This window comes from Paramormyrops kingsleyae, chromosome 15 (assembly GCF_048594095.1).
Source record: "Paramormyrops kingsleyae isolate MSU_618 chromosome 15, PKINGS_0.4, whole genome shotgun sequence".
In the NCBI taxonomy this organism is placed as follows: Eukaryota; Metazoa; Chordata; class Actinopteri; order Osteoglossiformes; family Mormyridae; genus Paramormyrops; species Paramormyrops kingsleyae.
In genome coordinates this window covers 9,872,046-9,897,517 of record NC_132811.1, presented here as the reverse complement: position 1 = coordinate 9,897,517, position 25,472 = coordinate 9,872,046, and the positions used below count along the sequence as shown (strand labels likewise).

Below are 25,472 nucleotides of genomic sequence, written 5' to 3'. Positions count from 1 at the left end.
GACTCATCTAAGGTAGAGTGATGACAAACCAAGAAAATATGTGAGGCGAAAGAGAGGCTGTGCTTAGAATTCAAAATCAAGCGGCACCTGAAATAATATATTGGACCATAATATTTTTTTTTTCAAACGGCTTTCCTGCGGTGACTTACAATTACATTTAAATTACAAATTCTTTAGCAGCATAGCATAATACCACATGCAATAAAAAAAAAAAAAAAGGAAAAGAGCTTTAGGGAAAAAATGCTGCTTCTCTCATGTCCCTAGTCTTTGATTTAAGGCCATATTTCTGTTTATAGCATTTTTTTCTGCAATAGATGTGTGAACGGATGAGTATCAGACAATGGCAATAACCTACAGGCAATGAAGCACGAATGCAAATAGACAATTGCAAGAGAAGGGCTGGCAGGTAAGTAAACATCTTTCAGCTGACTATGAAACACAGATACAGACTATATTTGGTTCCCAATTCAATTTCTTCCATTTCACTGGGTGGCAATCAACCTCACAAAATAGCATAAAATCAGTTGAAGATCCAGAACAGAAAGCTGCAGAGCTTATGGTAAAGGGGCTGACTGGAGAAGAATCAATGACAACTGGAACCTTGGTTCTGTTATCACTGTAATCCTATTCTAATTGTGATCAGGGTATGAGCACATTAAGACCCTCCCTCCCAACATTATCATAGATGCTTAATTGTAAAGAAGGTGACAGAGGAAATCAGGTCTTAGGAAGAAACCTGTTTCAATTGTGATCAGAGTATGATTTCATTAGCAACACCCCCTGCCCCAACATAATCAGACAGTGACAGAGAAAAACAGATGAAAGAATCACAGCATCTCAGTTGAGAATGAAAGTCCACGCACAGATTTAAATTTGTAACCCTGAAGATGTAAGATTTTAGTGCACGAGGTCACTCTTGTTTAAATACAGACTAACTTAGCTACCAAAATGTACGTATTTTCCATTTAACCGCTAAGTATCATGGCAGTGCAGGCGCACAGGGATTCGTCTAAGCGGCGCTAACAGCATTCATGCCACCGGACAGCAGCCACACTGTCCCCACGGGAGGCGACGGGGATTAGCCAGTGGGCGCTAATCGCTGCAGAGATGAGGCGAGGCGGGTAGGCAGCTTAGGCCCCACGTCCTGGGAGGACACAGAGGGCGCAGAGTGAGAGTGACCTGCGTGTGTTTCCTCTTCCATCGCTAATAAGCGGCCCGGAGGTTGACAGTCTAGAGGGACCAGCTGGAGACTGAGGACCACAACCTGCTGCTTGAGGAAAGAATCACCGCCTGACTCGGCCGACAACAGACCCCATGTCGTTCTCAACCCACACTTCACCACCCCCATCCCGATCTCTACCAAACCCACACCTCCATCTGGCTGCCATCCCACCCCATTCCCCAGCACCCCTGCCCCCCCCCCCAGCCCAGCCTTTTAATTGTTTGTTAATGTAATTTTTTATAGCTTAGTTAACTGTAATTGGAATAAATTGAGGCTCTGTAAATGTACTGACTTGATGATTAATTCATGATAACGCCAGGCTGTTTGCGGGACACCTACACACAGGAAAAGGCAATTTAGTGAATTTCAGAAATCCCCTTGATCAGCACGCCTTAGGATTGTGGGAGAACCTGGGGAGAAAACAAATCACACATACAGTATAGAGGGTAAAGTCGCAACCAGAGTCATAGCACCTACTACTCCCTATGCTGTCAATCAATCCAATCAATATTATTTAGAAGTCAATCATCTTGTTCCTATAAAAACATCTTGATTAACTGACAGGTGTTATAACAGCAATTAGTACATATATGCATTTGTTCCAATCAGGATCATTAATATTTTCTCTGTTTCGGTATCTAACAGTAATTACACTCATATTTTACAGTTATTTACTTTTAGCCATTAGCCATTAGTTTGGGAGTCACATGAATCCAATTTTCCAGCTTATAAATATAAAAATTTCACATGAACCCATTTATAAGCTCGATACTTTGGCAGTTCAGTTCAAATTTCAAAGCAATCTTTACTCATAATACCTTCTTCTGTTATCAATACTTTTTGTTAAAAAGAATATACACAAATGTATCATTTGTAACAAAATAAAAGCAAACAAATAAACAAATAATGGGGGGAAAAACACATTTTATGTGTTATCCCATGCAGGGGAATGAAACACTGAGGACCAATAGCAACCTGATAATTCACTTTAGGAGAGCTGTAATTTTATAACTGATGGAGCAGGACATTGTGAGTCCTTTTGGGACCCGTCCACAGCAGAGAAAACTGCTTCAAACACTGAACCCAACAGGCAGCGGCTCTGCACACACAAAAGTGACAAAGCCGGCTTGGTTAAGTCATTTCATAGAGAATGAAGGATGAGGGCGCAAAAAAATCAGGTTAACCCTAAAATAACTCCACACCCAAGTGTGGACATAACAATTCCTTGGAGACTCTTCATATAGTAACTAGTTACATTTGAAGTGACAAAGCAGCGCAGGCAGAGTGGTTGCCGATGCTTTGACTTGAAGCCCAACGATAAAAATATCTAGGTATGTGCTCCGAGTTTCCCTCCACGAATGGTAAAAAAAAACAGCCAGATGGGTGGAACATCATTCCAAACCCCATTAGGTCTTTTCTTTGAGACGTGTTCTGTCAGGATAATCCCTCTGAAATTTGGCAGCTTTTGAAGTTAAGCATCGCACCGCCCTCTTTGTAACAGAAGGAAACACCGCGGTATTAATAATACGCGCATTGCGAATTCCTGTCACTTTTGGCGGCAAAGTACACTTGATGGCCACAGAATCTCAAATGACTAGTTTATTTATGATTAATTAATGAAGAGGTGTGACTATTAGGCAGTTTACGGCGTGCAAACCTGCGCGTAATGCTGAAAGCAGACGAAGCTCACTGCTGACTATCACGGACGCCCGGGATGGTCAGGGGATTGCTACTACAGCTCGGTAGCCTTGTGCTACGTGTTCATTCTGACAAACTCCCAGACTGTCCACAGCGAAGGCTCAGAACCGGGCACCCGCTGCCTCTCTGCCTGGCCGTCAGAATTACAGGCAGTCATGGGAACGGTGGCATTTTCGACGGATATTAACACCCAGCCCAGTGGACGCTGTTTGGATGTCAAGCCGCCTGATGCCACAGAATTTGGGATAAAGTCTTTTCCTGGCAAGTCAACTTGCAGAAAATATAGCTATCGTTTGTGTGATACGACAGAGGAAAATGGCCACCCAATATTATGAAATTACAGTGAGCTGACAGGGAAAAGCACAGAAATGAAGACCTGCAGTTTTGTCAGCTGTAGCTAAGTATAAAAAAAATAATGCAAATACAAGTAGATTAACAACACCAAATAATTAATAACTAAAAAAAAATAATAATCCACATATTGTCACGTATTCATATTGCTTAAGCCTATTCTTGGACAATGGAGAATTACGTCCTGCCTTATTGCACACATTTATAGAGCTTTCAAAATTGTTAAACTCTCCATGCAGAACTTACAGCACAAGGCCAGCTTGAATCTAAGATGGTTTGAAAGCAAGAACAGGAAGACTTAAGGGCAATGGGCAATCCAACCGCTATCTGCCGGGCAACAACAATCCTACAGTGTACAGATCTCAACCAGAGGAAATGATTTCAGAAGGCCTGTTTCACTGTCTTGTTTCTCCCTAGCTAAAGCATAACAGACGGCCTAATGAGTAGTGAGTAGAAATGTTTGACACGACGACAAGCATTTAAAATGAAATAAGCACTATTGTCATTAATAAAAATAACTTTTGACTTCTTCCGTTCTCGATTCTCCGAAAATACACAACAACCTCTACAGAAAATATAAATTTTATTTATAAAAATGTGAAAATACTGGCGCAGCTGGGCGTATCGTCAGCCCACACCTCCGGGTCACTGGCTTGAATGTGATCCCGACACCGTCTGTGCTCATTTGGTGACATGTGGTTCAGATAAATTGGTAACTGCAAATTTCCCTGAGCGTGTGAATGTATAGAAGTGTGTGCCCAGTGTGGGCATTGCCTCATGCCCATGCATCCTGTTGGATAGATAACATTCTCAAAATTGTGCTTTTTTTACTTTCATTTGGTGCTTGTCTCTATATATCCATATTTGTGAAATAAACTGTTGATTGGTCCATTACAATTTTCACTTTGCAATTTCAGCCGAGGGTTATATGATGGCTAAATTTCTACAGTCTCTATTGGTTCAATCGTTTGTGAAGTAATGAGATGTGGGTGTCAGAAGAAGTAGCATTGGAATATGAGTTCTATGACTGCCGACTGAAAAGGCCACAATGGGCAAAACGAATATGACGTTTTGCATATTTTGCAATGATTTGAATGTTTATACTACTGTAATTTATAGCCTGATAATGAGAAGTATTTTTCAATTGACAATCATTGTTATCGTGAAAGTCTGTAACAATAAACATGAAAGAATTGGAATCGGTCGCATTTTTTCAGCTCACTGCTAATGCCGCAGTTTACTGGTGCCAACTTGTCTCAATAGTAAATCCAATGGAGAAAATGTTGCAAATCATGTCAACACACAGTTGAGCACACCTAGCTAAGTCAGCACTGGGTAACCAGGGTGACATTCGGCTACACCTTTGATTGGTTTTAGCCAGAGGAGGAGAAATCCAACGGCGACGCTCTCACGGGGACCACAGAGAGAAGCTGGCAGCTCACAGTATCCGGAGTCAGACTTTGTTGGAACGGAGGCAGCCAAGTGGAGCCGTGGGAGGCGTGCAGCTAGCAAACGCTATGCGCACAGAGGAAGGAGAGGCAGGTGCTCGCAAGGACGTGGTTAGCGAGGACCGGGGGCTGGGGGGAGGAGCAGGAGAGACCTGCCCGCTGCTATCACCTGGGGTGCGACACTGTGGTGCTGAAAGAGGACCATCTGCCATCTCAGCGGAAAGTGCTTTGAAATCAATAATTGCTGCGAGAAGCATTTAAGGGAGAGAGTGCGTGCGAGCTAGCATGCTGGCGGGCGACTTTGTACCTCTGCGTGTCCCGGTCGTGGAGCTCCGTCATGTTTATCGAAATGTAGCGGTGCCGCCGAACGGATCTAAGAGCCTCAAAGGGCAAGCTGTGGGGGTGCAAGCGACCTGAGGAAAGCCAACTGCGGGCGAGGGGAAGCGACAGTCATCGATATATCGGTGTTGTGTTCAGCATTTAACGCAGCTCTCTCATTTTTTATATTTCTGTGTCTGATCTATAAAACAGAGCAAAAGGTTAAAGTAGAATTCATTGGCTCAATGAGAGAGTCAATTTAGACTGTTTTCCTGAATTTTGTGGTTCTGTTTCTTAATCAGTGCACGGCCGGTCGCAAAATCACAGGCTGTCGAGTGGAAACGTATCTGGGCAAATGCCCATCTGACAGGAGAAACATTCTGCATGGCAGGAGACAGGTGGTCACTCTCGACGGCCACTGGATCAGCCTCGTATGTTTATGCACTTAGCGAACCCGCAGCTTTCTCTGGCTTCCCTGTTGCATCTGCTTCCTAAGGGCTATGAGCTCAAAGCTGTGGTCGGCTTGCCTTGACATCTCTGCTCTCTCAGAGCCTGGTTTCTCACACCCGCTGTACCTCAGAGACCTCTGATAAAAATGCAAGAATGTGCAACTCTTCCTGGTTTCGTGCAAGACAGTCCAGAAACAGAACATAGTAGTTTGCCGCTTTTTTTTTTTTGGTAACAATCTGGCCTCCTTAGCATGCAAACGGCTGCCCTACCTTGACCTTTCTTTTCCTCCCACCTACAGCTCCTGCGTCACTTTCACCACCTTTAACCCAGTGCTGCCACTGATGAGAGCATCCTTGTCATCTTTCTCCAAGTTAGAATGCTTTAAGCTCACATTTTACAGTATAGTAGCTGTCTGTCTCTCAATCGTTGATAGTTCAACCCTGCTGTCCGACGGAGACTCTGATCTGTCAGTTCTTGGAACTGTATCGGAGTTTCAGGGTACACTTAGGCCAGTTTGTTATGAAGGCAGTTATTAAGCTATAACATGATTTTCCAAAGCACAAAGTGACTCATATGTGATATGTTAATAGACATCTTTATAAAGCTAATCTCATTATTTGCATAGTGGAGTAACAAGGCTGAAATTGTCAGTCCATAAAAAATACACTCAGCTCACATGAAAGGCATAGTTTGCTTTTTAAGTGCTAATTTTTAGCAAAATACAGATTTTAATCGGAAATTCAGTCGCATCGATTCAAAACCCCCTAATCTGGCTCAGTTAGACTACTTTCACAACTGCTTTTGCGTTCCATTAAGGTTGCTTCAACAGTCCCAGTTAATACATGAGATTGCATGATGGGTATTTTATAGTGATATTTACTGGAACTTCCACATCGACTGTCAACAATGTAGCCAGATTGTACAGAGGAAATGACAAGGTTTCAATCAACAAACTGGAGAAAGGACTCTGATTGTATACTTCCTCCTACATACAAAAAGTTTATTTCAGATATGTTAAAGAAACACTGTGTGAAGAGAAAGTGGACTTACATGACTTATGAGTCTATGTCAAAGTACTTTTTTGTGAGGGACTATTTGCACTACATTCTTTGATTATTTACAGTCTGATTAATTATATTATTGTCTCTTAAAGATGTGACTAGCGCTTAAATTTCCATTTACGTTGGAGTGGTTTCTAAACATAAGCTGTGCTAGCACTTAGTGACACTTGAGTTTTCACACTGTTACCAAAAAGAACAAAATTAACAATACTTTTACACTAAACTACTTATTTTTTCAGTTTCAGGCCGGGGGGGTGATATAGTGATTTTCCAGATATGTACAGTACATTTAAATAAGAACATGAATGTTTACAACAACGTGGCAGAGAAAAACTTCCTCCTCAGCATCAGTAGGAGCATAATAAAAACTCAGCATGGCATTAAATTTAGATGATGCTGAGCATTTGGGGACTCAGCAGTGGTCAGAACATTTTTTTCTGTTGCTTTTGAAAATGCACTTTTCAGCATTCTAGAGCATGCACTCGTTTTAATATACCTTATAAAGGGTTTATGAATGGTTTATAATAAGGTTATTAATTATGTTGTAACACTTTGTAAATCATTTACAGTCAATTATAAACAAGTTATAACACTGTTATCTTTTTAAGATCAAATCCAGTTACATACTTTCCAGTGTTTTTTTCATTGCAAAGATTGAATAGGTTTTTACTTCAAAAGTAGGTCATTTCAATATATGTTAAATTGATTTAAATCATATGCAATCAGAGCTTAATTGAAAAGTATCAGATTATTCCACGTGTAGCACGTGTCTCTTTCATATCATGTTGTAGACCTTACATCTAGATGTCTATCTTGTAGTCTGAGAGGGAGAGATACACACCTACATCTTGCTCTGTGTTGTGTTTGTGTGTGTGTGTGTGTGTGTGTGTGTACTACTACACAGTAGTAGTAGTGCTACAAATATGACTGAACAGGGTTAGAAGGTTAGTTGTCTAAGAAGTGCATAAGTGAAATTTCAGGCGCTGAGCCTAACAGAACATCTTTAACACTTAAGGAAATGCTTGATTTTCTAAACTATTTTGAAAACAAAGGTTTGGTTACATTTTGACTGGCCCACCCCTAACCTTCTTTTTTAAACCCTGTTAATTAAATTGCACTAATTTAACAATGTGAAGCGTTACCTTATAGCAGAACTGCCTGTATACATACAAGAGGAAGGCAGTCCAGACAAGACATACATTTTTGGGTGATAACTGAAACTTTACCCTCCATAATCTCTATTATATAATGTGTTATAGAGCCATACCATTGTTTGGTCTATTTTTTCAAATAACATTTTATTCTTTCAGTTAAAGCCAAAGTGAGCATCTCAATTATTGATAATGGTTTTTGAGTAAATCTTCTCTATGTCATTTCTCCGTCAAAATATAGTGATGAATATGAATTTCCACCAGGATCAATAAAGCATGTCCATCTATTTACCTATCTATGCAAACATGTTTATTAAAAAGAAGTCCTAAGGATTTAATGGAAGGTCACTCGATTGGATTAATTTCTCTAAATAAAGAGAAATTAATCCAATCGAAACAAAAGGATAACAAAAGGATAACAGCATTGTGTAATGCACATTACATTCCTCTGGTTTGTTTTGCCTCACAGTTCGAGGCCTGTCCCAAGAGCTCTGTCATTGAGTACTTTGAGTTATTTCAGAAATCCCTGTCTAACTCATTTACGGCTTCCCTCACTGATGTTCGAGAGCAAAGTACAAGCATTGAACTGTAGCTTAGTATTATACTGATAGCACACTTACACTGTGACTGTGTCCAAGTTAAGTTAAGATGAACTTTCAAACCCAGGCGTCAAGCCCACCGAGGATGGTGGACAAGCAAACAACTGAGACAAAGAAAGAAGGAGAAGAGTAAATAAACTTGTTTATCGCCTTTATGGTTGCGGTTCACATCACAGGGGAACAGAAGTAATAGTGTCCCAGTACAAACATTACAACAAAATAATTCACTGTGAAGAAAAGAGGCTGTTTGCTTTCACGGCGCACCTTCGCACAGGATGGAGTGCTCTCCGTGAGTCTTGAATTTTTCACATCTATCCCAGTCTTTTCTGTTCGCTACACTCCCATTCTTTAAAATGGAGTTCCGTAAGCGCGTTCGGAATGCTGGCACAATGTCCACGCCGCAGTGAGAGATGGGGTAACGTCAGGGACAAAGATCAATGACAAAAACACAGGACGGCTTGGCAACTTCAGCCATCCGCTACATCAAAATTGTGAAAAATATTTACGTCAACGTTGCGACGTAAAAGTTAATGAAGGCTGTCAGGGAGTTAAGTGAGCTACATAAAAAATCAGGAGACAAGGTAGCTCCATCTTCCTACAGGCTTTTGGAAGAGGGCATAAGATAAGATAGATAAGATCTTCTGGAAGAGGGAGAACACCAAATGCTACTACAGACCTCAGCAGAGCAGGAGCTTCTCCTCATTTCGTATGAAGAGTGAATGGCTGAAACAGATCAGGCACCTTTCACAGTCCGAATGAATTGCCGCATCTGAAACATAGCCACGCCTTCCTAACGCAAACTTTGCAGCCGCTCCGTCCTCAGCCTTAATGAAATTCGGCTTAGTCTGTTTGCAGTACGATATGTCTAGAGATGGGCCAATAAAAGAAATTTATTTCCTTTGTCATTTTAAAAAAAGCTCCCAGGAGATAAAAGGCTGTGTTCTCTCATTAAAACCGGGTTCTCTGAAAAGAATCCAATAACGTCTCATAAGCCCAAAAAAAAAAGCGTAAATTTAGTCAAGTGGACACCGATTCACTATTATCTCTAACGTAATATGGCAGAAAACAATAACCCTATCTGCGTCATCTAATGGTTGGCATGCTGATTGAAAGCATTTATTTGTACTAACAATTTTCCCCAGATAAGTTTATAGGTTAATTGTCTTGGTCTATAATCACCCTTTATGTGAATTATATCTATTACAGGTTTTGATTCTGACATGATAGTTATTACATTGAGCTTTGTGATACAATGAATGAAGATTAACAAATTTCACCATTTTTATATCACAAAAAATATATCAACAATGAGAAAAACCAAAATTAGAAACCTCTGAAAAGGGCATCTCCACAAATCCAAAAAGATTACGCCAAGTATGCTTTATGACAGATAATATACAACTTATGCCTTTTCGTTACTTATGGTGTTGAAAGCTGTCCAACACTTCAAAAAAAGTCATAGTTACTGGAAAATATATCACAATAACTGTAAAGTGAGATACGTATATCTCAGTTTATTGTCTCTTTTTATTAATATCAAATATTGATCTGTGTCAAGTTTTTCTTTTTCTTTATTGCCGTGGACTTCAATAATAAATCATAAACAATTTAATATCTCCCCAATAGCTTAATATCTCCAGTTCAATCAAAGAGATGCTTGGCTCTCTGAATGGGCAGCCAGACAGACAATTACTTTTGACCACAATATGCTCTGTAGAGTAAAGGTAAGCATACAATCAGCTACCTAACATTTCATCCGCACGGCTGCAGGGATATTAATAGGCTTCATCTGTATTAAACTTTTATCCATTTTATCCCATTCCATTTTCCATCCAATTCCAACCTTCTATCCCATCCTCACATGTCTCTATTAATACTATCTCTCATATTTGAGATGGTTTTCCTATTATGTGCTGGATAGTGAAATATCCACATCTTCGATTATTTACTCGAGTTCATCTTTTCAATCTGCTATAAATATCCTTTGCGCTCCCTCCACTGGGTACATGTCTGTTGTTTTAACCGAAGGGATGCTGCTTATTCTGCTTAGATCAGAAGCAGGTAGAAATGACTGGATTTATCCATCTTAGAAATCCATTAAATTAATTTTGGACTGGACAGAACTGGTCGCACTAAATGATTTGCTTTGGTATTAAAATCCCCACAAAACTCTCGTTTTTAAAACCTCCTCCCAAATCACACTTTTTGCACTACAAGATCAAGCAATATTTAAGAACTAGAAAGACATTTTATCCTAATACAAACACTTCTAATTTGTTTACGGGGCTGATGTTCAACCAGGACTTAAAATGATACAATATTATGAATGGCGGTTAGAGTGAAATCAGATTTAAAGTAATTGCACAGTGAGAGTTTACTGTATTACTTATTAGTGAGTAAAACCTTTTCGCATGGCATGCTATCCCACAGAGAAAATGTGCCCAGCTTGACATGCTGGAGGTCTCGCGGTGGGGATTCATGGAGCTAGATGGAGATGGAGCCAGTGCCTGCCCGAGCAACAAATGGGCAAAAAACAAAAAATGGATTTTACAGCACACCGATAACAAATAGCATAATCATATGTCCTACTGAGGGCCTTTGTCTAATAAATTAGCAAACGCTGCTGAAAGTAATAGATCCCCGTGTCTGTAGCCTTCCTAATTACAAAACACACGGATGGAAAAAAGTCGGATCCATGAGTGGAATTATGATTTGTTAAGTCATTTCACAAAACGGAGCTATTTGTAGGACTGACTTTCCATTATCCAGCCCTTCATCGAGGGCCGTAAAACAACAACTACCAGATCAAGGGGTGCATTTATAAAACGCGGGTAACATGATCCCTGATGACGTTGTGCATTAGTAATAAACAGCATGGAGGGCACCTCACTATGACTGAAATAAGAGTTTTTAAAGCATGGGATTTTTAACTATGCCGTGTTTGTTTACCTTTTATCACTATGGAAACAGGGGGAACTATCTTCAGATATACCTTTTAGATATGCCACTGTGTTGTTTTTATTAACTAACTGGTGCAGCTCAATTCTATCCTTAATTCAGTGGTGCGATTAACACAGATTGCGCATTGTGTTTGCGATTTAAGTACTAATTATTAGGCAGCATGGTGATAACAAATTGCACCATTTTTCTTCGTGTGCCGTGCCAGATATTGTCTTAAATAAAAGCTTATATTAAATCATTCTTTTGATTTAATTTTAGAACATGATGTATATTCAACTTCAATTTGCAAAAAAAAATGTAGTCTAAAGGAACAATATATTCATAGCACAAGGCATGGGACACCCTGGGCGAGATGTTGTCCATCAAGAGGCATACACATTCTGACTAAGACCATTTCACATACACACATAGACTCAAACACATCGGTTTGTGGTGCGAGGCCACAGGGATACCCACTAAATCACCATGCCATTCTCTCAACAAATCATGTAGCCTCTTACCTTGCGTAGCTTATGCAGACCTGAGTGAGTAAACTGTCAGCTTAAAAATGTGGATAAGTTAAGACAAAGATTAAGCTGAACAGTAAATGAGAGAGAAGCGTTTTGAAATCACAGACACTGCTCGGGTTACGAGGTTTGAGTCACCGTACCGCTCCATCTCAATGTACTAGGTAACATAAAAAGGTAATGTCAAAAGATACTGTTTCTCACAGAATTCCTAAGATGAGTATACAATGCATGCCCAACATCTGAGGCCCACTCAGTCCACACATCAGTCATTGTCAGAAGAGCATGTCATGTTCTCATTGGACATGTGAAAATCACTTCAAGAAATACTGTTGCTTTATGGAATCTAAGAAGAGATGTCTATGCAATTGTAGCATTCATTTGCAAAGAATTAATAATGCCATTAAAAAGATCTCATTAATTATCCAAAAATTATAGAAATTAATATTTATTTCTAACTTATTTTAATAGCTATAAATAATCCACAATTCTCTAACAGTTTATAAGTTTGTAATAAAGTTTATGGGTTTATGGAAAATGAAATCCTTCATTGTATTTTTTTTGCATAATCAGCCGTTGAATTGGAGTCAGAACCTTCATGGAACCTACAGCACAAATGGACTATTTACCTAAAGTTTATGTAATTTTAGTCTGTGGGAGACACCAGTGTAGCCTGTAGAAAGTACGACAACCACAAGACAATTAAGGGGGCAAAATCACCAGCAAAGCCACCATGACACCCTTAAATAAGGAAGTTCCCGTTTAACCACCAACAAGCAGAGAGCCTTTCACCTTTTACCTTTCACGAGTGAAAACATATACATTTGATGGCATCGCTCATAGTAATAAGAATGAATCGGTAATTTTTTTTAAAGGTAATCATTAGCTGGAATGGGCTTTGTCATGTGTTGATATCGCTGCTCATGAACGGGTGGGTGGAGTCACAGAGAAAATCAAACACACAAAATTAAAAAAAAAATACATCAGCGCCATTAGCAGACAAAAAATGGGAGATCACACACACACAGGTTTTTAATTATATCTTTGTGGGGACTCTCAATTAATTTCTATGGGGAAAACTCTAATCCCAGCATAACGACCTTAACCCCAACCCAGCCCTAACCTTAACCATGAGTAACCAAAAAAAAACAGGTTTTTATGACACAGTGGGGGACATTTGGCCACACACACACGTTTATGCGTGCACTTATGTGTGGACCTTTGCCCTGGACATAAATTTCACAGAATTGCTTCTTTCCCTGGCTTTACGGGCCTGTGCTTGTGTGTATTACCACACTTAAGACAAGCCGCTTGAAGCCTTTAACAAACAGCACAGGAACCACGGCACAGACCCATGAATATTCATCCAAACCCGAGGCCTTGGGGAAGGCCCCTCGGCCTACAGCCGTTATCTTTCGCTCTCACTCCCGTGAAAAGCCCTTTCGGCCGATTGCGGAGAGGCGAGAGAACAGTAACGCAAGGAGGCAGGCGTGCTGTCCGTTTGGCCGCTTTGATTAACCGAGCTCTGCTGCGTGGAGAACGGAGTGGGAAGGCCTGGTTACGCGGTAGCGTGTTTACTGTCGCCTGTGCCGCTGAGATGCACACACAGACGTCAAGGTCTCCTATGGGCTGTGTTTTCTTAGTGTTTTGCCTGAGGGAAAGCCCGCCAACGCAGTGCAAAGGAGTTATGGGGGGGCTTGGGGGGGGGGGGGGTGCTATTGCACTTAACTGTCCAATGCCAAGGAACAATAGGCCTGACCACTTCCTAGCCAGATATCGGTGACTTTCATAATATGCGTGGACAGCTGCATTAGGATGATTTGACTTTCTGCCATAAAACTTCTTCCAAGTTTTAAGTTTTATTGCCACAAGAGGTGGATTGTTCAGGTCCACAAAGTAAAAATCCAGACCACGGTTTTGTTTCAACTAACCAGTATAGTATAAAGAGATACAGTATAGTATCTGAGGCCCCTGTAATACGCTGGGACCCCTTACTCTTCCAGGGTATCCGTGCCTCTCTGAGGCCCCTGTAATACGCTGGGACCCCTTACTCTTCCAGGGTATCCGTGCCTCTCTGAGGCCCCTGTAATGCGCTGGGGCCCCTTACTCTTCCAGGGTATCCGTGCCTCTCTGAGGCCCCTGTAATGCGCTGGGGCCCCTTACTCTTCCAGGGTATCCGTGCCTCTCTGAGGCCCCTGTAATACGCTGGGGCCCCTTACTCTTCCAGGGTATCCGTGCCTCTCTGAGGCCCCTGTAATACGCTGGGGCCCCTTACTCTTCCAGGGTATCTGTGCCTCTCTGAGGCCCCTGTAATACGCTGGGGCCCCTTACTCTTCCAGGGTATACAAGCCCCTTTGAGGCCCCTGCACATTTATTCTGAGGTACACAGTGAAATTCTTATGAAATAAAATGATTGAAATGAAATGGCAAAATGAAACAGTGTGATTCGTATGCTACAGCTATATGGTGGGGCACCGGGAGAAAAGCGCAGTGCAAGGGAGGACAGGACAGTGCAATATAGGAAGGAGTAGCAAAAAAGTAATAAATACGTGCAATAGAAAAAATTACATAAAATACATAAAAGTACATTAAAAAAATAAAGATAGGTGCAGATACAGATATAGGGCAGGTTGAATGCAATGGGGGAGATAGATGTCTGTCACCGGTTTAGCAATGGCTGATGGCATAAGTTTTCAGAATTATGTATACATCACTTCGGTGGCTCAGTTTGAAACACTGCAACCTAACACCTCCAGGGTTGGGTCTTTGTTGCCTGCACCTGGTTCCGTGTGTGGAGTGTTTGCATGTTCTCCTGGCTCTCAGCCCAGTTTCCTCCCACAGTCCAAACACATGCGGTTAGGTGAGCTGGCGTCTCCAAGTAGCCCAGAGTGTGTGAGAATGCCCTGCGACAGACTGGCATCCCATCCAGGGTGTCCCCTGCCTTGTGCCCTTTGTTTCCTGGGATGGGCTCCAGGTTCTCCATGACCCAGTACTGGATGAGTGGTTACGGAAGACGGATTGATATTCTCCACTCCAGCCATCCCGCCGGAGTTTTAAATGCAACGGGAGCATTTTAAGCAACTCTGAAAGCTAGCCGTGCTTTGCACTTTTCAACATTATCATCGCAGGTATGCAGTAGAATTATTACATAAATCCGATAAAATACCGATAGAATATGATGAGTATGTGTGGGTATGTTCACATTCTCCATGGGCTGATTGGTTCCGCTTCACCGGATCTTTCGTAGCCGATAGCATCACCTTTCCATTTTTATATAAATAAAGCAGTTGATTTAGATCTTAAAACAAGGTTAAGGGCAGCAATTCTATGATTGTCTGCAGCCTTGTTAAATTATGTGGCCATTCTTAGGACTCCAATACAAAGTCAAGCCGGGTTTATTAAGATATCCTGCTGACAAAGGCGATTCGCTTTTTATTTAACGACTGAAGTCCTTCTTAAGCGATCAACAAAGGCTGCAGAGGATATTTAAAAAGAGATTGCCAAAACATATTGAAAGAAGAGTAATCGACGCCAAAAAAAAAAAAAAACAGAAAGAAAATTAGAACAAATAAGTGAAAAATCCTGAACGGACATCTTGCATTTACATGCCCGACCCTAGCTGCTAATCCTTCAGAGCGTTTTGCTCTGCGGTGCTGCGGCTTACATGCGCTGCAGAGCTGCTCTGTTACCTGTGCTGGCTGATCACAGCATGCCAAGGTGCTTGCAATGCCAGATACAAATCCTGCCAGCTAGACACAGAATCATGTTCTTAATGAGCTGGACAGATGACGTCTTAGAGATCTGAACTCAGTAGTGCACAAACAAATCTGAATAAAGCTCGGATAAGAGTGGGGGGGAAAGGGTAATCATAGGAAAAAGTTTTATGGCAGTGATTTTAAGATTTAGATTTGTAACAATCAAGTGTTCCGAAGAATGAAAAATGATTGGTTATCTCTCTGAACCAATCATATTGTACAGTAGAGGAGGTAGGTCCAAGCAACTAGAGGAGGTGGGATCAACCAATCAGATGTCTAGGTCCCACCTCTTCTAGTTGCTTGGACCCACTTCCTATACAATCTGATTGGCTATGTCTCTGAACCAATCATTTTCTGTTCTGCTCTCAGAGTAAAACTCCCATGAGCTACTTTGTTTTTCTCCAGCAATAATAATAATAAAAAACCTGCAGATACATGAGAATTGGTGTCTCTAATTTGGTGTGTGAGTGCGCATCCTGCAATAGGCCAGGGTGTCTCGTCCTGTGTTTCCTGGGATGAGCTCCAGGCTGACTGTGACCCTGTTCTGGATAAGCAGTTATATGGGGGGGGGGGGTTACGTTCATTAAGCACAAAAAATAAAAAATGCTGCAGTTTCGTTTTAGGAGGTCTGTCCAGGAACAGGGATAAACGGCAGGCCAAAGCTCAGGAAGAGTGCGAGAGCAGCACATTCACTGATTGATTTTTGGGTAATTGGCTGTGATGAAAAAAATAAAAATACATGTTCTGGGCAAGCATCCTGTGAGGCCCTTATTTATTAACCCCTCACTTGGGGCCAATTCAGTCCTCCCCCACAGCGTCGTAATCAATTGTTAAATTAAGTCTTCGCTGCAGTTTGGTGCCTTTGAACAACACGTATGTAATGCTCACAGACAATTTGGCCCCGGATAGAGCTGAGTGTGCTGAACCCCAAGAGAAACAGCTCTTTCACCAGAGTAATAATCTCAATACGTTTTAGTCAACAGAAGTCTTATCCAAGAGATTTAGTTTTATTGTCTCCATGCATTGACATTACTTACATTTGATTGTAAATAACGTGAGATTAGAAGTCCCCTTATCTCTTGTGCTCCCAGTACAGTAATGACGGTATAAACAACACTCACCACAAACATCATTTCTGAACTTAAGCTAATGAGATCCCATTAGGCAGCAGAAGAACCTACCCTTACATCATACTCTCTCATTGTCACAGACACACATGATAGTATCCTCATTCCGCATTCTCATTGGACAGCATTGTTTATTTTTCACATACTAGTTTTATCAGCAGACTGCAGGCATCTCAATTCTGTAGAGCCGAGTAAATTTGAAAGAATAACTCATGAAGACTCCCTTGATGAGAATCCAGAGCAACTTTTTTCCTTTAAACAACATTTACTTGGGGGAAAGAGTTCCAGGTTTAAATGTCTATGCTTCTTGCATACGTGGGCTTAGTTTCATCCTCCCTGATTCACTGCTGCAGTGCAGAATCCCACTGGGCAGACCTCTTTCTAACCTTGACTCTACGTACCTGTCAAAGTTTTCTGTCCGTCAGTACTACTTCAGAAAATTAAACTGGAGCTGAACAGTACCCAGAGTGCTGGGAGCACTTGGCACGTTAAGATTCAGAATCAAGCAAGGGAAAATAACATTTATAAAACAGACAGGTCATTTTAACATCACAGAATCCCATACAGGGATGATGATTTAAGATCATACAAGGCCATCTCAGTTTATCAGGCACATATGTAAGCTGGGCTTCTTCCTGCATGATGTATTTTTCTGCCATTTAAGAGTAAAATAATGTAAACAGAACCGAGTGGATATGTACTGCAATGAGACAGCAGCATTTCCCCGCGAGCCAAATGCGAAGTTGCGATTGGTGGTGACATAGAACTATTTGTATTAATAGTGAGTGTAAGTAGATGGCTGAAGGGAGCTGTAATCTTACAGTGGTACCTGGCAACAAGCAGGACGAGTCTGTGCACTGCACCGTGGCACGCCGCACTAACGGGGCACCTGCCCAATTACTGCACTACAGCACGACTTCCTGCAAGCTCACACTTGTATCCACACCGATACCATTATAACAATATTAAGTAGGACAAAAGTAGCTGGCTGCCTATAATGGAAGAATTTTAAAAAAGCTTTTTCATGGGGAAAATAACCATGAAAGATGGGGATGGGTACAGGGAATTATTATATTGGGGTTTGGGGATTTCGAGGTTGGCAGGATTGGGGTCCGAGCAACATGGCAGAGGAAAACAGAAAAATGCTGTTATGAGGAGAGCAGAGAGCATGGATTCCTGCTCAAGGGGGAATGAATGATGCAGGAGTCAGAGTCAGTTTAACAGGAGAGAAAGAAGACAAGAGAAAACATTCACAGATTGCAATAAAACAGACGGAATGACTGGTCACCTGACTCCTGCTCTGGGGATGGACACCGCCCCCCATTCATGATATAGCTAACGTGCATGGATTGAACTAGGATATCTCTCTGATGTCACAATGCAGCTTGAAAAGGGCGCTGTTGTCTGGTGCTCAGGTTTGTTTTAGGCTCTAGAGGACGATTTTTAACGGGACACATTAACAAGGTACAGGATGCACGCTCGCCATCCATCTTAAAATAATGGGTACCGATAATGGTACCTCCTGCCAAAGACAAAATGTCACTGACATTATCATTTAGCTATTTATTAACACTACCAAGGACGTAAATGTCAGACACGAACCATGGGTCTGTGTCGAGAGATTTTCGAGACATCAGACAACATGAAAAACTGTTGCAATATACTGCGAGATCAACTTGTGGATCAGAAATAATAATAAAAAAAGTTGGGTCAGTTCCTCTGGGAATATATATATATATATATTTGTATTTTCCAATTTGTTTCTTGCAAAGAATTGGCTTATTCTACATGTCATTAGACCTATTCAAATTCAGTGCCATTTCTCAGTCCACAAATTGACATTGGGAGTTTCTCACTGTTCAAGAAGATCTTATACTTGTGCCAGAGGGAAACAAGCTCTCTCATGGCGCTGAAGGTTCTCCATGCTGACCAAACCCCGAATAACATTTCACACTAATAAGGGCTTTGCCACACGAAAGCAACTTAATACCTATATCATTTTTGGTTCATAAAACTGCATGTTGTCTTACGCAACATCAAAGAGAAAATGGTGTCCAAAGAGAACACAAGCGACATCAAGTTTGATCTCAAGAGCTGCTGAAGCAATAAGATCTAAATGGAAAATAGAAAAGTGATCAACTAATGCAAAATTTCAATGAATAAATAATTACTATAGGGAAGATATTTTTTTCCAGGAGTTTGTAGAAACATTTTATAAACTTGACAAAATAGATCCCCTCAAAATGTCCATACCCTCATGAACTCTACATAAAAATGTCTTAGGAACCCCCCTAGAATGAAAAATGTTTGACAGGTCTTTAATTCTTAGGTATTTATCTGATGCTGCATTAATGGTTGGGGGTCTGGAAACGCCCTGCTCAGTTTTAATTTGAAGGTCCCTGGTTTAAGAAAGGTTGAAACCCTTTCTAAATGGGAAAATTACTCTTTCTTGAGTGACTGTAATAATCAATACACTCCAAGCAATGTCACCATAAGGCTTTTATCTGTCAATGTTAGGGAGTTGGGAGGGAGCAAAAACATGGACTGTCTGGGGGGGAGCAAAAACGTGGACTGTCTGGGGTCCCCGAGGTCCAGGTTGGGAAACAATGTCATCCCCCCCCTGCTTGCTGCATAATAGCCAAAATAAAATTTTGTCTTTATTAAATAGCATGTTAAAATGAGGAACTCTGTTTCTGAGGAGAAATCCTGATGCTATGTGATGGAGTGGGTTTTCCGCGCTTTACGGAGCAAGGGCTTGGCGTCAGTCAGCAGAGTACATCTGAGAAAGCAGGACTAGCAGAAAAAAGCCTGCATAGCAGATAAGGTCAGATTCACAGATACTGAGGCAGATCTTCTGTAGGCAAAGCCGGCAGATCAGAAAACTGCAACGATCTGCTCTGACAAAGCAGAGAAGGTAGGTGTGTGTAATTGATTGCATCCAGAACTTCAATTAAATCTGTGAAGCCAGCATATTGGGACCTATGGTGAATTACTACACCTCCGCAGACTGGAATAAAGTGGCACGGCACACAGAGGATTTTCCATTGAATTTTCACTTAAAGCGATTGTGTTAAATTGGGCTGATATATTATTAACTTTAAAAAGGATTAAGAAAGAGAGTCTTTGGTTCCAGACGTATTACATTAACCTTGGAACTGCTCTTCCAAATGTGTTTTTTTTTCCTATGATAAGTAAAAACAGGAAGTAGGAATGCACTGTGCAAATATGCCATTCATGCAGTTTAATACAGTATATGCCTCCTGCTTTTTCATTCATCTGTTTCTCCATCTGCATTAGCATGCGTTAGATTTGGCAGACATACCACCGGGGTACTCCTCATAATCACGATAACAGAGTGCTGGGCAGACTGGAATCGAGAATTTCATCTCCTCGGTTATGTAAATTCCAATCTCTTATCGGGACATAAAAGGAATGTCGTTGGGAATGTCGCCCACACGTGAAAGCCGGACTCCACAGACGAGCCGCGCTCTCAGAGCCGCAGAACCAGTTTCCTTTGGCTGTCGCCTCGTGGATCTCCCCACGTTACCAGCCTCCACTCCGCTGAGCCTGTTGTGCTCATTTCACCCAGCCTTCCTGACTTTATCCTTCCCCATCTGCAGCGACATCCTTCCCCAGGAGGGAATCGGCCACAATCCAGTCCACACTGCGCATCGGTTTGCTCCCAAATCACTCGGTATAAATCTACTGTCCAATCAAAAGCCCATTCAGCTTGCAATAAACTGGCGCTTTCAAAGGAATGAGATACTACAGAGTATGAAGACAATATGAATATACTGTCTGTGCTCCAATATTACCTACGCTGCTTCATTTCAAAGGGTGAATAGCTTAATTTGATGCAAGAAAGATTTAGTAAAACTGAATTACCGTAGATAGGGCTATAGATTTCAATATGAGCAGAGGCAAATCAGAAGATTATACACATTTTCTTAACATATACTAAGAATGCCAACAAATGAATAGGCTGCAATTTAAAGGATTACCTTGACATAGAAATAAATATATAACTATATTTTGTGTCATTTCTTATTTGCACTTGCGTTGGAGACTCACAACTACTATAAAGCTTATGCTGAGTTATTTTCCAAACATTATTATCTTATTAACTATATACAAAGGCCTAAAACAACCGCTACACTGCCATTTTTCCTTCTAGGAACCAAAGTCAATGTCTGGTTATACCATTACAGCATTTCAGAGTAAAAATACAACTAAGCAAATGCTGAGATTATAGTACAACATGGACCATATGCTGTGAGACTCACAGGGATGGGGAATCAGACTGAATGATGTGACCGTTACCCTTCCAGCTTCCTATAGCCACCAGCTGCTAGGAGCATAAATAGGTGCCTTAGAGGCAGCGGTTCAGCAGGACCTAAACAGGACCTAAACTGCTGAGTGGCCCCGTTATCAGTCAGAGAACTGAAGCAAATCCACACGGCGTGACCGCCTCGCTGTTTCTTTCCGCAAACGCTACAAGACATCTGCAGATGTGAATTTGCTTTGCAGTTTTCGATCATGATTGCATAGCGATTCTTTTCTTTAATTGTTTTTGCCTAGAAAGTAACTAAAATGATCTGTTATTATGGTCTGTATCTGTTTATAATTTAAGAACCACAAAAGCCTACATTAACAGACAAATTAATCTATCCAAACACACACACTATATATATATATACAGTATATATATATATATATATATATATATATATATGTGTGTGTGTGTGTGTGTGTGTGTGCGTGCGTGCATGTGTGTGTGTATACATGCATGCATATATATTTTACCTGGAGTGAAGTTGTATGTTGCAGAAAATCCAGTAGCCTCCAATTCACCGTCAGCAACAAATTTTATCCAAAGATAGCGGCCACTAGATCTGATATAAGGCGGACTCTGCTGACCACAGTACCGTCCGATGATTGGAGAGAAGCCGAATGGCCCGTCCCGAACTTCAATGTGATCAAATTTGCATTCCCATGAAGGCTCTATTGAGTACTTCTCATTAAAGTAGAGATCAATGCACTGTTTAGGGGCAGCTAGGAGAAACAAGGAAGAGGTGAAACATCATCAAACTCAAATCCCATATACAAGTTTTCATACTTTTCCAATGAGTTTTTTGCTTACAAATAGCAGATAAAGCTCACCTACATTGTTACATGTTTAATAAAATGCATTTATGTCCTTCAAACGGCGACAACATAAAATAAAATTTTATTTTAAAATGAAAAATAATTGGTAAATAATTGTGAAATAGCTTGGTGATTCGACCTAATGAATGGTGACACTCAACAAATATACTTCAAGGCATAAAATGAAAAATCTGGGAAACCAAGTGCTGAAATCTTTAGTTACAAATAATCTATTCATTAGTTTTTCTAATCTAAATATAAATCAATGAAATGCCTTATATGGCTAAACCATAAGTGATATCTTTAAGTAATTATGGAGACTGCAGTGATAACTTGTTCTCTAATTCTGTTTGAATTACACCCTGAACAACTAAATAACACATCAACCTCATACAAAATAATTACAAGTTCATCAGATTGCAACGTTGCAGTCAGTTTATAAATAAGGCACCTTGATGGAACAGTAAGATTTTCCTGAACCAGCTGTGATACACCCATAAATTTGAGCTGTGTCTTAGAAGCTTCCAGATGCACAACCGAAACGCTGCCCTGCGTCAGTCACCCTCCCTGACGTCCAAAACACCAGCTGGCAACAATAATGTACTTCTGTTCTGTTGTGTCTGTTCTTCCATGAAACAGTCAACTAATTTCTCAATAAAGACAAAAATTCAGTATATCACTTGTTTTTTTTTTTTTTACAATAATCTGACCTTTAACTAAAACCCATTAAGATGAGTCTTGGCATATTTGATTTGTTGGCCATTATATGCCAGGATTTTCAATAGGTATTTCATGCAGTATGGAGCACTAACATTTGAATGATTTTTAACAGAACCAACGTGAATATGAATGTCTCCTAAATTAACCAGTGTTAACTGTAGAAAGGAAAGTTGCTATGAATTGCTCAGAGGAGAGTCGGTTTGTATTAATATGGGCAGAAAGTCAAATGTTATCAGTGCTAGAGAGCTAAGCTGCTTTGCTGGTTTACTACTTCTTAATGGTGTGTGAAATGGAAATGTGTTGATGCAGCTTGGACATTTACCTTCAATAATGTAAATGCACTCTCGCTCTGGGGGGTATTTGTTGGGGTAATTTGGAGAGGTGAACAACCCCCCTTCTGGTTCCTTCACCCAGGTCCCACATTGACCTGCTGGCTGGACTCCTGAATTGTTTTTCACTGGAAGAGTCACAGCAGCCACGGTGCAAAATGAGTCACACTTGTAACAGGAAAGCGGCGGATGAATTAAAAACCTTACATTATGAAATTAATCACGAGGACTCAGACACGTCGACTGCATATTAGGACACAAATTGTGGATTCTTAAAGACAAGGATTTAAAAATCAAGGAAATCGTAAAGAAATGAATATTCATACTGAACAATTACCTGCTTCTTTCTTTGTTGCCCCGGACAACCCGAGTATGATGAGACTTGCAGCAACTGCAGCAAGAGACAAAATGAAATTGGTGGAGACACTGACTCACTGTGTGCTTCTGGTCTCATTTTTTTCCGTAAGAGAGCAAGTGTCACGGCTCTAAGGATGGATCCCATAGACGAAAACAACGAGGTCTTCAGTGAGGTTATTTGAGTTCCTTACACCGGCTATTCCCTATCGTTAAAAATATATAATCATTATCTTCAATTTGCACCTTTTTTCTATCTGAACTTTCGTATCAAACATTGAAATTTCTTTTGAATAATAAACGATACCCATTTTATCCGTCAGAGCACTTTTAGGGGCACTTTTACAACATGCATTAAAATGTGACTAAATGGCAAAGGAAATAAAAACACATTTTACCCACTGAAAGCTCGAAGTGCGCTTCAATTAACACACTATAGCTTATTTGTCAAACCGTGGACGCCGGGGAAAAACATCTATGTGGAATAAGGGACTTTTGACCGATGTACAAGGCACCTGAATACTGCGCTTCAAGGGGAAAAAAACCAAAGGGAAGCATAAATACATACACTTATTTTAAACCAGATTAATAATAAATATATTCGCTGTACATGAAGTTAAACAACTTTTAGTTACGAAAACGAAAAGAAATACATATATGGCCATGAAACACAAACAGTGAATTTAAGTCCTAGAAAGCCGAAACGGTAATACCACCGTCGGATATTTGGAATGAATAGCCTACAGTATATGCATCCCTATTTACAGGATCGCAAGCGTAGCGACATCAGTACCGTATCTACAGTACACGCAATGTTAGACGCACACAGACGTCCACAACATCAGTAAAACCTGAAATATAGCGTTTCTACCTCTGAACGATTTTTTTTTTTGTGAAAAGCGAAGGAGAGAAAAAATGCAAAGAACAATCATCAAGCAGGTAGTTCTATATAGACTATTATTGCTCACCCAAAGCAATCAATAACTAGCGCATTCAAATACATAAAGTATGAACAAGCGGCTCACCGTAAAACAAACTGTGCCCATGTACCATGTCTGTTCCTTTCACAAGGGGCTTCAATCTCAACTAATTCCATTTAGATTCAGAAACTCTTCAAGTGGAAATGATTGATTATATTGGAAAATTAAAAAAAAATGTTAGCCACTGCGATGTCACCCAAAAGTATTTTTTTTCCAAGTATTACAGTCAATCCAATGGGTAACTAGTATTAATCACCAGTTTCATATAAAACCAAGAACAGGTCCAAACACCCGCTTGATTTCCATCCAAAGGTTTCTAAGCTGTTTTGGTGCTTTTGGTGCACAGACAGGATTAATAGGTCCAACATCAGCCTTTTCTAATCGCTCCACCTTTGCAATCTTCCGAGGAAAAAATATATTAAAAAGGGATTTGCCAATTCTTCTTCAATCCCCAATCAAAGGGTAAATCCTTTGGAATCACGTAAATCCATCCTGGACGCTTTCCCCCCCAGTTTTATTTTACTTGCTTGACTCACACAGCCCCCAGATGTGATAAAGAAACTCGTATCGTAAATTTTTTTGTTAATCTCATTCTCTCCCTCTTTTCTTGTCATGAGCATGAAGAGAAGACATCCTCCACTCAATCAAACGGGTTTCTCAGCCACAAAAGAGTTAAAACGCATATCGCTCTCCTTCAGCAGCTTGTTAAACATCCATTTCCCAATCCCAATGGTTAATGAATAACTCTTTGATTAGGAAAAACGTAATCCATTCAGAGAAGCATTGAGAAATCAAAAAGAAAGAAATAAAAAAAGTGTAGGGTGTTTCTTTAAGAGGCACCGCAAACCCGGGCAAGACTGCAGGATGCAACACCTAGTTTAGACGACGGCAGCACAGCAAAATGTAAAAGGTAAGCAGAAAAACAGCGTGTGGAGATGGAAGGAAGGAGCAGAAGGAGATGGATTTGTGAAGACGCCGGGCTATCAGTAACTCCGAGCCATTGCACCTGCAGCGTGAAATGCACAAGGGAAATCTGCAGCCTACTATAACATGGCGGGGAGGAGAATGAAACAAAATGTACCGAAGCGTGAACACACAGTAAATTTATTCGGGATTATAGAAACAGTATCAGTGGTGTCAATCAGTCTGATCAGTGCCATGGGTGAATGAGCAGTGTTTTGCCTTTTCCACATAATGTGTGTATTTACTTAACATGTTTACTAAGTAACGAAGTGATCCAGTAAGATATTCTGTTATTTTCTCTCGAGGAAAAATAAAACGACAACGACAAACGAAT

General features: G+C 40.7%; 1 protein-coding gene across 3 annotated transcripts in view; it reads right to left on the bottom strand.

The window, feature by feature from the left end:
* The window catches only part of neto1l (neuropilin (NRP) and tolloid (TLL)-like 1, like), a 67,812-nt gene extending 42,550 nt beyond the window's left edge, over nt 1-25,262 (bottom strand). For all 3 annotated transcript variants that reach the window (XM_072699783.1, XM_072699784.1, XM_072699785.1), the window contains exons 1-4: nt 24,221-25,262; nt 23,179-23,232; nt 22,835-22,969; nt 21,451-21,699 (exon numbers count right to left, since the gene is read on the bottom strand). In XM_072699783.1, coding sequence (XP_072555884.1) covers nt 21,451-21,699; nt 22,835-22,969; nt 23,179-23,232; nt 24,221-24,248 — 466 coding nt within the window. In that variant the 5' untranslated portion in view covers nt 24,249-25,262. The remainder of the gene's footprint in view (nt 1-21,450; nt 21,700-22,834; nt 22,970-23,178; nt 23,233-24,220) is intronic.
* Nucleotides 25,263-25,472: the final 210 nt, after the last annotated feature.